The sequence below is a fragment of the Harpia harpyja genome, chromosome 6, assembly GCF_026419915.1.
Source record: "Harpia harpyja isolate bHarHar1 chromosome 6, bHarHar1 primary haplotype, whole genome shotgun sequence".
NCBI lineage: Eukaryota > Metazoa > Chordata > Aves > Accipitriformes > Accipitridae > Harpia > Harpia harpyja.
The window spans coordinates 9,966,375-9,978,391 of record NC_068945.1 but is presented as its reverse complement, the minus strand read 5'-3'; the positions used below and the strand labels follow the sequence as shown (position 1 = coordinate 9,978,391).

The window sequence follows — 12,017 nt, the reverse complement described above, 5'->3', positions numbered from 1 at the left end:
TTTTAAACAAAAGGCAGTTTTTGCACAACCTAACTTTAAGCATCTAAGGTATGTCTCTAAATTAGGAGGACAACACCCTTAGCTACCTCCTCCAGAAGCTGTCCTCACTGGACTGAGGAGGCTGGAGACAAACATCTCCTTACTTAACTTGAACCTTCTGGTCATTTAGGCACCGGTAGAGGGTCAAAGGGGAAGCCCCTCCAGAGAATGATTCCTCTTATGTTACAACAGGTATCTGTGAAACGACTTGCCCATTGACTAATGGCTAATGAGAGGACAGAGAAAACTCCAGGAATTTTAGATTAGGAGAGATTAATCCCACTGCATTGATTACAGAAGGAGGATAGACATCCACCTAAGAACCACTTGGTTCTTAACTTTTTGGCAAGTAAATTTAGGGGAGATTAAGCCAGCTCTGTCCTTTTAATACAGGCTCTTATATTTGACCAAAGTTGACACCCCTCTTGCTGCCAATGCTTGGTCTACACACATTTCAGGAATTATGCATTAAGCTATGCGTTAGATAAGTGCGGAGATAGGAGAAGAAGGAGCAGGACCCAGCACTCCAGTTCCCAGTTTGGAAGGTCAGCTTTGGAAGAGAGACACTGTGTAACCAAGGGCTGCACTTGATCACTTGCAGTCAGATTTCCCACGGGCACCTCTATCTTCCATTGCAACATGCAAGTGCTCCTTTTCAAAAAAAATCTTGAAAATACAGCCACTCGTTTTGGAGTCTACATGGATGTTTGACACAAGCCAAACAAGCTGCGGGTGTATCAAGAGTCTAGATTGCTGAACAGATGAAGAACAGCCTTCGGCTCTTCACTATGCACAGAAAACTTAATATTAAACCACTTAACACCAACTGCCTATAGAGTACTCTGTCTCCAGAGACTTAGCAAGACAGAATCCACCACCTCTCACTACATATCCTTACCCAGAATCAGGGCACCTACATTTTAAGCAAAAAGCATAGAACAGCTCATCCTAAAATGTCTAATAGCAGCTTGACAGTTAGAAAACTCTCCCGAGGCGGGAGATGGGGTTCAAATCCACCTCATCAAGATTAGCAGAATTTCATCCGCACATGCTACATGCTAGATGAACGTTGCAACCGCAGAGCTCTCGGATAAGAGAGGGAAGAGCACTGCTTCCTCCTCCTCCTCTCTGCATTTCATGAGCCTAGCCTTGAAGCTATATTTCTTTTCCCAGCTGACACTGCTGAGCAAAGTTGCAAACAGTTTGAGGACAACCAGACTGCAGCTTGCAGCAATTTATCCCATGGTCCATTTTTTAAAGTGTCAGCCACTATAGAGATAGATGGCATTACTGATTACAGGAGATGAGATCCTCAGTTTTGCGTCACATTGAGATGCGTCCTCTTCCATCGTACAGTCCTCCATACAGCTGTGCTGTGGCTTTGATCAGATACCAAGGCAGACAAATCCCTCCAGAAGCACAGAGGCCAGCAGGGTGGACACTGAGGGGTGGGCACGTGCAAAATCACCAGCTGCAGAGAACAGAAGTCTCAGGGGCAGCTGCTCACCCCGCAGCCTCATGCCATGTGCCCTGAGCCCAGGTCTAGCACTTGGAGCTGATGCCTATTCTTCACTTGCACTTAATGATTGTTCCTCAAGCATAGGGCTACAAAAAATTGAAGCATGTGTAAATGTGGCGGTATTTCATCCTTATTGACCGTTATATTGATAAAGGAATCTATACACAACCCACCCTGCCCATGCACTAATCTGACCAAATCCAGTCTTTTTTTGAAGGAGGAGGGACAATTACTGTCACTTAATGTGACACAACTAGGTTTCATACATTTTGTAGCTCATATTTATGTCAAGAGGTATAAAAACTATAAGCATCCGCAAGCAATTACTGAGAATTTAGCCGCAATGTTTGCATAGGTTTATATTTTACCAAACAAATGTATTACACTATTACTGTGTGAAATCTACCAGAATGCAATTTACTGAAGCAGCAGTCATAAAGAGCAGAGGATATCTTATTGCCTAAAACAAAAGCCTTTCCCCTCCTCCAGCCGTGAAAAGGTCGAGCGCCTCCCCCATTTTAAATAACTGCTCAATAATCTCCCTTTAAAGAATGGAACTGTATCAGACTTCAACTCCTTTTAAAAGAAACAAAACCAAACACACAGTAGTTTCCTGACTCCCTTCTGGATTATTCTAGGTACAGCAATGCAAGACAGTTATGGCAATGTTGCATTTGGAAGCTTTCCAAAAATACGTACGACTGAGAACACCAGGTTATCTTTTCAAAATATATTTAAGTAAATAGCATTACAATGTTAGTCACACAATGAATTATGTTCTGAAGTACACAGAAGAAAACATGCCCATACAAAACCTCAACTGTATAAAAATCATACAGTGGTTTAACCTGCTTCTAAGGCTCAAACATTCAAACAGCCTCTGTTATTCTTATATCGATCTCACCATTTTCTGCAGTGCCATAAATGCAGCTGTCAGACTTGCAACTTGCTGATTCAAGCGCTGGTTCTCCTCTTGTACTTGTTCCAGCATGACTTGGTCAGGGTGTAATCTCATTTGTAGCTTGTGAAACTGGAATAAATAAACAAACACACATACATGAGGGACTTGCCGAGCAAAGCAAGCTGTATAATTACCAGAGTGGAAATCAAATGCCAACATTGATTATATGATGAGCCACACCTCAGCTGGCAAATTTCAAACACACAGCATGATGAGAGGGAAGAAGTGGCTCCAAATTTCTCTATATTAGCAGTGACTGTGGGAGACAAAAGTCTCATTAAAAACAAGCCTGGAAAACATTTAAGGAGTAACACGTGCGCACACATTTGTTTGGATTTCCCTTAACACTGCAGTGCATTTTATCAGAAACACTTTCTTTCAGCAATTTAATTCTCCTAATAGAGTTTCTAATTAAACAGTATTACTACTATGTTTCCCTTATAATACATGAAACTTTCACGTATGTAACATTTATTTCACTTTCATTTCTTCTTCTTCCAATATGTTTTCCCATCAACACAAGATTTGAGCAGATTAGTGAGCTGTACTATCAGTAAAGCAACACACTGAATATTAATTATGATGGGTTTCACTATTTTCTCTGTATACAAAGAGCAACTACAACTGCCAGTCTCGAAGATTTATTCTAGATTAAGGACAACATCAAAAGAAATAAAGGCAAAGATGGCACGTGAGAATGAAGTAAGCAAGATACGCTTCATATCAGCTAAGAGATTTGTTCCATAGGTACAAAAGCCATCCAGCGAAAGGACGTAGAGGTAGACTGAAAACACAGGTGGCCAGGCAAGGGAGGAACAGTCCCAAGCAAATCCTTGGGAAGTAAACGGGAACCTAAGAAGAATACATTTTTCAGTACAAGTCAGCAGCACTGCTGGAGGAATACCCTGGGATGTTTGCCTGCTACTCATATTTGAGATGGTAATTATTAGTTTTAAGGCTTTTTTCCAACTATACATTTATGGATACATAGACAACTAGAAAATTACTTTTTATAGGACTAACCAAAGCCATAATATTCAATCCCTGTACCATTCAATTCATTAAAAAAATCTCAACCCAGTACTGGTATACCTACATAAAAAAGAAAAGCTACAAGTAAATCATCATCTTATTAACAAGCTGTAGTTAACAGATTTTAGCTTGTTATTCAAACCATGCAATGATGATGAATTAAGTCAATTTTGGACTTAAGAACAGTTTTTTAAAGGAACCCAGTAGGCCAGTCTTTAACTATCCTTCCTAGCTGGTTAGAGATTACACCTCAGAAATCATTAGGTCTAAGCAGACTTCTTATGCTACTTTCAGACCTATAAAACACCCAAACCTTGAAAACCTGAGTTTAAGACACAGATGAGAAGCACACAGATGTTGCATTGGGCTTCTGCCCTGGCATGAGTTTGAAGTCCTTGTTTGTATTTCTGCCAGCATGCCCAAACATCACACTGAGTGTCTCATCTCTTGAGTAACCAGTCTGAGGTGACAAGGACCCAATGTGCTGAGAAGTCTTGAAACCCCACCTGGAAGCAAGCAGAACCTGCAAACCATTCCTCATTCAGTAACATGCAGGATATCACCCCGTTGGCACCCAAAAATAGAGGCACTCAAAATGGAGACATGAAATCAGAGAACACATTCAAAGAGTGTCTGAACAGTTCCAGCTGCCCCACAATCAAGATTTTTCCACAGAAAAAGCTTTTTCTTGCAACAAGAGATGCTCTGATAAGTCACTAGCTGCCCTAGCCTTCCTCAGGTCATTTTACAACATTCCCCAGTTGGGTTAGCTTTGGAATTAATTTCAGCAGTAAGAGGAAGATGAGGTGAATGCTAGCCCATTAGCTCATTTTAAGGCAACATATCTGCCTGATTAGTTCAGTCAGTTTTGTCCCTGTGCTATGTACTTTAATTGGATGCTGTCCCAAGAAATGTTAGAGTAAGTTTGAAGATCACCTGGAAAACTACCAATGTTGGTTTTGTCTATGTACAAAAATACTTGACCTCAAAAATCCGAGCATCAGCTGACGAAACCAGGTGGCAGTAATCCTTGGATGTTGAAACGTTCAGATTTAAGAGTGCTCAAATCTGAAGTTTCAGACAACCAAGACTGCCATTGTGAATGCTAGAAACGTGGGGTTTGCTCCAACCAGGAGGAAAAAACACTCTGCCTGGAAAACAACAGACATGTCATCAGAGTTAGAGCCATAGCTGGAGCTGCAGAGTACTGTTAAAGGTCTGAGGAAGACAGTCCAGCAGCTCCAGAAACAAATCCAGGAGCAAATTACATCCAGCTTCTCTCTGCTGCTCTTTTGGGGCTATAGATAACACTGGGCCCTATTCTCAACTCCTACAGTCTCACCACAATGCTTTTCTCCTCTCTACTCACCAGGAAACAGATAGCATGGTGAAAAGGGGTGCCCAGGGGGCAAGCAGAGGACTGTGGTTGAATATATTATGCTATAACTTATCTGCTTCCAAAGACCCACAGGCACGTAGAAAGTTAAATGGCAATCAGCTTTGAAATTGCTCTTTGATATGCTATGAGCCATGCAAGCTCCCAGCTATCCCCCGATACAGGGACCACAGAAGACAGCTTAACACCATTTTTCATCCTCTCAACTCTTACTTCCTGCTCCACATGTAGGAGAGGAACAGCTGAGATTGGGGCCTTCAAAAAGGACAAGAAATGGCCAGTCCTTGTATGAGTAGCAAGCACACTAAAAATGCCAAATACCAGAGAGCTGTTGGTCCCAGTAAGACCTAGACTTGTATTAAAACAGTAAACAAAGCTTCAAATGAATTAAAATATAGTAAGGGATTTAGCATCCAGTCAAAACAGCATTTGCTCAGGACCTACTTTGGGGAAGTAGGGAGGGAAGAGCATTAGGTGCTGTTTTGGAAGGTCAGCTTTTTCCCAGAACCAGAAAAGGTTGTATGATCTTTGAATGTTTTTTTTTAAAGATTAGAAATATTTTCCCCGGCGGTTTTTCTGGTATGGGGACTATATGACCACCAAGGTAAGATAAAATAAGAACTACAAATGTTAATATTAAAACCAACAAAAATATTGAGACTTTTTAGTCTACATTCTTGCACAGGAAAAAAAGATCAGAAGTAAAATAAAGGCTTCAAATCAAATGTCACGTGTTTGAGGATAGGTAAGTGGCCTGGGGGTTACAGCAGCAAATGAACAACCCAACTCAAAGCCCTTGCAGCCGCTGATCCAACTAGTTGAAGCCATTCCTGGCTGCGTGTCCCAGCAGTGCCATGTGATCACTGCAGAGCATGCAGCAGGCTGTGCCTTAGATTAATGATTTGAACAAAAGGACCATACACTGTTACCTCTCCCAGAGAAGCCAGCCGCAATGGCTATGGTGCTTACGCATCACCTTCATCCTTTGATTTAAAAACACAGGGAAAGTGAAAGGTATGATTATTCTTCAATGTCATATCCAACAAATTATTGTAAAGTTCAAAATTAAGGCCTGAAGAAAAGCATCTACAGAACAATTTTCTCTCCACTAAAAATAAAGCATTGCTGCTTCTCACACCTTTGAATTTACTAATGCCTTTTCCAGCCATCCACCCTGGTCAAAATTTAAGCTCCTTTCTGTCTAAAAGGAGTCATTTACTGAACTTTATGAGCAGAAGAGTGCTGTTACTGACTGATTCTAGAAACTAATAAAGAATATTCTAAGTTATACCCTCCTGGATTTATCGGGGGTGTGTGTGGGGGGGTGGTACTCTGGGGGAAAAATGTTAAGTTATAGGAATAGGGTTGTTTTATACTGCTGCTTAAAAAAAAAAATTCCCCCCACAGTGGCAGGATCTTTTACTATATGCAAGATGCACAGTGCCATTAAGACTCTTTAGTCTTTCAATATTATGATGGTCTCAGCCATACCATAACCTGTTAGATCTTACCTTTAGTTGCTTTGCATGATGTAAGCTCATTGTGTATGAGGAATGTCACTCACATTAACTAGACAATGTGTTTAAAAATTTATAGTTAAAAGCAGCAATGTTGTTAGAGCAAAATGAAGAGGAACACCGGGGTTCTGTTTCCATACAGTACTGACTGAGCTAAATCCTGCAAATCAAATTTAATCTTCCTCACCAGAATTGCACTCAGACTTAGTACAGTCATTATGAAAATTAATACTTCTATATATAAAAATACACACACACACATACTTTGAGAAGTGAAAATATACATACAACTAAACTGCTTTCAAACCTAGGGTGATAGTTCATTTTTAATGATTAGTTATTGCAATTTAAAATGGAAACCTATAGATTTAATTTGAAAAAGTTAGCCCAATTCTCCAATTCACTCAAGGAACATTCGACATTAAAAAAAAAACAAACCCAACCATTCATGTCTTCTGGATTTGTGTCTTTTAAGCAAGATTTTTGATTACAGAGTCTAGCTGAGCTCGCTCTCTCCCTGTTAAAAGTCAGGGCAACCGACAGGCCCAGAACAAGCCTGAAGGTGCTGAAAATCCCAAGAAGGAGGTAAACTGATGCTGGATTTTTCACTGGGTGCATCCCTGATGCTGACAGCCTAGAAAAGTGAGTGGCATGGGAGCTACCATGGCAACCTTACCAGGCATAAGATCCCCCAATACCAGGAGATACTCTCCAGTGATTACTTGATCTACTATAAAGCCATTTTGTACTTTCAGAGTGCTAAAGAACAGCTTTAATATACTGGTGAATCAGACTGAGAAGCTATTTAACTGCAGAGAGTACTGGAAAGCACATATAAATTACCTTTTCCCAGGGAAACACGCTCTCAGATTCTCTATTTTCCCCCACACAGAGGGATGTTTTCAATACTGTCTTGGTGGTTATTACACAAAAAGCTCCCGAGCACCATCAGTATTTGAAACGAGCATAAAGGAAATAAAACACAGACAACTCGAACAGACTGCTAGTCTATATATCAATAAGGTTTGTGGATAAGCTACAAGCTAGCCCAGACCATACTGCTAAGGTTCAATCCAGTCCCATTACAGCACAGGAACTGGGTGAGGGATGGCAGAGCTGCTGACCTTGTCTTGGGTTAGAGAGACCACACAGCAGTTTCTACATCTGCTTGTTCCTAAAGTGAAGTCAGTCTTGTGTTGATAACATCACTGGTTGCTATGGAAGCAATACAACTTCACAGCCGATGGTATGCAGTGAGCACTGAGCACTTTAGAGATCCTTACTAAGAGTTTACAGATTGAAGGGAGCATACCCTTGGGGGCCTTTCCTCCCCAGGAGAAGAAAAAAAAAACCCACAACAAAAACACAACAAAAAATGGGGGGTTGTAAGGGGGAGAAAGAGAAAACTCAAACATGTCTGACCCTTCAGAGAATTTACCACAATTTTGAGAGGACTTGAATTGATACCAGGAGTATTCAGTCCCAGGGTAACACTTGGCATATAGCCTTTCAACTCCACAAACTGCCTCTTGGGTAAGTCCCTGTTTTATTGGGCATGGGCAAAGCAAGCTGAAAAGGCGAGGGGGAGTGACATAGCCCTCCCTAGCTGCTTGCCCATCATCATGGCTGATCCTTTCCTCCAAGCAGTCAAGTCAATCTCCACCCTGTAAGAAGAGGTGGCTGTAAATCCCTCTTTGTCCTTGTCACAGGTATGCCAGGGGGGAGATTCTGCTGCTGTGCAGTCCATGTGCGCCACAGCAGCAAGGGGAGCCATGCTCTAGAGGCATTCACAGCATCTCCAAAAGTAAAATTTGTCCTGAGGGTTTGAATCCTCAACAAGACCTAAATCAGAAGAAAAACAGTTTGACTTTCAACACCCAGGGAGAATATATGGAGTCAGCAGTTAGGGAAAAACATCTCTGCAGATACATGGAACAATTTTGTTCTGAAAGTCCCTGAAAGTCAATAAACACGGCACCCTGGGATGCATTTTCTAAAGAGCTTCTCTTCAGGGAAGAGGGGAAGTGACTCACAAGCTCTAAAGGAAGGGCCAGGAACAGAAAGAGGCTTCAGAGAGAGCAGGCACCAGCAGTTAACCAGCTTGCTGCTCATGTGTTCCTCATCAGGAGCACAGCTTTTAACTGCCAGCATCTCTCAGCACTGTGCCTGTCCTCTTGCTGTATGTTATTGGCATCAGTCTTGTTGACAGTAAGCGTGTTAGTTATGCTACAGGAATTTGAATTGCTGTACTTTTTGCTTAACAGTTACTTTATATCCTTTACATTAGATCTGTTTCACATAAGGCTTTACATTTGGGGTTTCTTAGGTCCAGGACTAGTAGGGAAACAGCAAAGGTAGGGAATTAAACAAAACTATCACATATGGGGTATATGTCAGGGCAGGGTGAGCAGGGACAGAAATACAGCAAGTTTCCCTTAGAATTAGTCAAAGAAATAAAATACCTATTCTTAAAACCAACAAAGCATCATTTCTCATACACACACCCCAAGCAGCTCTATTTTCTTCCCAGCTCTAGGAGGTCCACAAATATATGTATATTTCTGCTTACACAGCATTTTTGACCCTTTGCCAGCATACAGATGATAAGAAAACATATTCCCCATGAAAATTGGTTCCCTACAGGCACACGTACACTGCATAATGCAGCAGTAGGCAGAGGGCCCTGAGCCACTCCACGAGATCTGGTCCACCTTACTGCACACAGTGGTACCAGACAGAACATCACACTTGAATCCTGGAAGTGGTTGTAGTGGGGGTGAACCACACCACAGACCCAACTGGCACAGCCAGAGCATCTGGTGACACAGCTTGCTTGCTTCTGGTGTCCAAGCTGGGTCACTTCGCCCTAGCTCCAATGCCTCTGCCCAGTTCTGCACCAGGCAGTGCAGACAACGCCCAGGGCATGAGACAAGGGACACCTAAATTTAGAGGCCACACAATGGAGGGTTATTTTTTTAAAAATAAATTCCCTAAACATTAAAAAAACCCCACCCACCGCAACCCCCAAACTATCAAGTGCACAGGCAGGGAAGCAGTTTTTCAAAAAGAAAAAAAAGTTCCATTCTTGTTAGTATAGACCCAAGGTAAGAACTCTTCAGCATGAGGAGCTGGCACTCTCTCTTCCTGTCTATGTCACTGTTTGCAGTTCAGAACAGTTACAAGGGCATTTTTTCCTACATACAATATCTAAAGTTATGAGAATACTCGGACATAGATGGGTCCCAATAACTTATTAACTACATACAAGTATGCCACATATATGCAGAACCAATCTGCTCAGGGCCCAGGGAGTCACCATAGAAAGCGGGAAGAGCCTGGAGAAGAGACGTGCCTTGTGATGGCTGTATTTTTCTGTGACAGGCTGTAGCTTTTGCCTACAGCAAAGGGTGGTACAAACTGTAGTAGGATGATGAACTGGGCTCAGACTGAAAAGCAGTAAAAGTTGAGAGAATGACATAAGAGAGGAGTAGGAGAAGGAAGGGCAACATGACCAGGCTCTGAAAAACCTACAGAGGCCTTATTGTAAGGTGCTTAGTCAGAGGTGGTTACTTTCAACACGCAAAGATTTTAATGTTTTGGGTTTGGAGTAACAAAGGAATTTCTTCTCTCCTGTAGGAATAGGAACATAGATCTCTCCAATAAGCATCATGAAAAGCCCCAGATTTGTTCATTTCCCAAGGAGCTCCAGAGCAAGCACTCGTTTTTTGCGCCTCCAGATTCTCATCTTCAGTCTGAGAACATTTAATGACCTACAGGATATGTTGCAAGCTCTCCCTGTTTTTAGGAAATCACCTCATATGTATACTACTTAGAAAAAGAAGTTTCACTAATGGCTTATTGTGGTCTGGACGGTCACGATCAACTGGATTTACATCTTCTATTAATGCACTTAAAATACTTGGAGACTAGCTTAGTACCTAGATTTTTACAACAGAGACATGAAAGATGCTTGGAAAGTAAAGCCAAGACTGCATCTTAGCCTTTGACTTCACAAAGGAAGATATTAACATGGTAGGAGAATGGAAAACTCATTTAAAAACAATAATTTAAAAGATCTGTCTGCCTTTGTTGCCTTTTTTTTTTTTTTGAAGGAAAGAGCCATGAACAGTGAATGAGAGGCCATCAGCTGAGATTGAAAAAGGCAATATATTTAAAATCTGTTGCACAATTAACCTATAGAGCCCAACATTACAGGTGACAAGATATACAAACAGCCATGAAGACAACAACATTAAAGCAAAATAAACATACTGTTAAGTATAGAAGGGGTAAATCCTCACATCTCAGTGTGGAGCCAACCTCCAGCTATCATAGAGCAGAGAGGAGCTTTCCCTGAGGCCTTTTATTCAACCAGTGCCACCCATAGGGTCTCTGTCATTTCCCACTGAAGCAGCTGGTAGGGGCCACTCGCAGAGGCCATGGTCCAAGGTCAGCAGTCCATTGCTCCAGCCAGTTACAGAAAACCCTATCCATCACAACTGAGAGATGCTGGTCATGGAAGTGGTGTATTTATTTTCTCAAGGAAAGTCCCCCCACTTAAGATAGCATAAGCCAAATTCCTTTCTCCTATACCAGTGTTAGCCAAGAGAAACACTATTATAAGTTCTTCCAGCCTGACACTTGGGCAAACCTAACACAGAGTCGGAATGAGATGCTGTAGTGGAGGGTAACAGTGGAAAAAAGTGGCAATTACTGACTTGCAACAACAAACATACTGGAGTGCCAAACAGACTCCTAGAGACAGTCAAAAGCTCTACATAGCTGATAAGTAGAGGCAGGAATAAATGCCTTTTTTTTTTCCCCTTACACATCATCATCACTGAAGGAATAATTGGACAAAATTAAGAGAACAACAAGACCATAACCTTCCCAGAATAATACTTGTAAAGAAACACATTGAAATACGTTGTCTTCTGGATCGTAGAGCTACTGGTCACTGATACAGAAGCTAGATTTAAGTGGAGATTTATGTTAGAACAGGTAAGAACCCGAGTCTTACCTAGACTACTTCTTGTGCTATGTTTGGGAATACAGAAGTGTAAATACACAGCATTAAGTGCTTTTCTTAAAGAAATCCCTATTGGTAGTATTTGGGGTAACATGTCGCTGTAAACATAGAATCATAGAATCATAGAATCATTTCGGTTGGAAAAGACCTTCAAGATCATCAAGTCCAACCATTAACCATGCCCCCTAAACCATGCCCTGGAGTACCCTGTCCACTCGCTTTTTGAATTCCTCCAGGGATGGTGACTCAACCACTTCCCTGGGCAGCCCATTCCAATGTTTGACAACCCTCTCAGTAAAAAAATTTTTCCTAATATCTAACCTAAATCTCCCTTGCCTCAACTTGAGGCCATTTCCTCTTGTCCTATCTCCAGACACCTGACAGAAGAGACCAACATATCCTTCATTCATGTCAAGCGGGGCAGATAAAAACAACACAGTGCTTCTGACTTAGCAAATTATTTAATTATCTTCCAAATATTGAGCATGCAGGTAACTTTGTTAAAGTCAGATGGGATTATCCCC

At 41.6% G+C, this 12,017-nt stretch overlaps 1 protein-coding gene across 1 annotated transcript in view; it reads right to left on the bottom strand.

Moving 5' to 3' along the window:
- Positions 1-6,488, bottom strand: part of LMNTD1 (lamin tail domain containing 1) — a gene marked incomplete at its 3' end in the record, with an annotated part of 131,225 nt that extends 124,737 nt beyond the window's left edge. Inside the window, exons 1-2 of the mRNA XM_052789888.1 lie at positions 6,459-6,488; positions 2,463-2,588 (exon numbers count right to left, since the gene is read on the bottom strand). Coding sequence (XP_052645848.1) covers positions 2,463-2,588; positions 6,459-6,488 — 156 coding nt within the window. The remainder of the gene's footprint in view (positions 1-2,462; positions 2,589-6,458) is intronic.
- Positions 6,489-12,017: the final 5,529 nt, after the last annotated feature.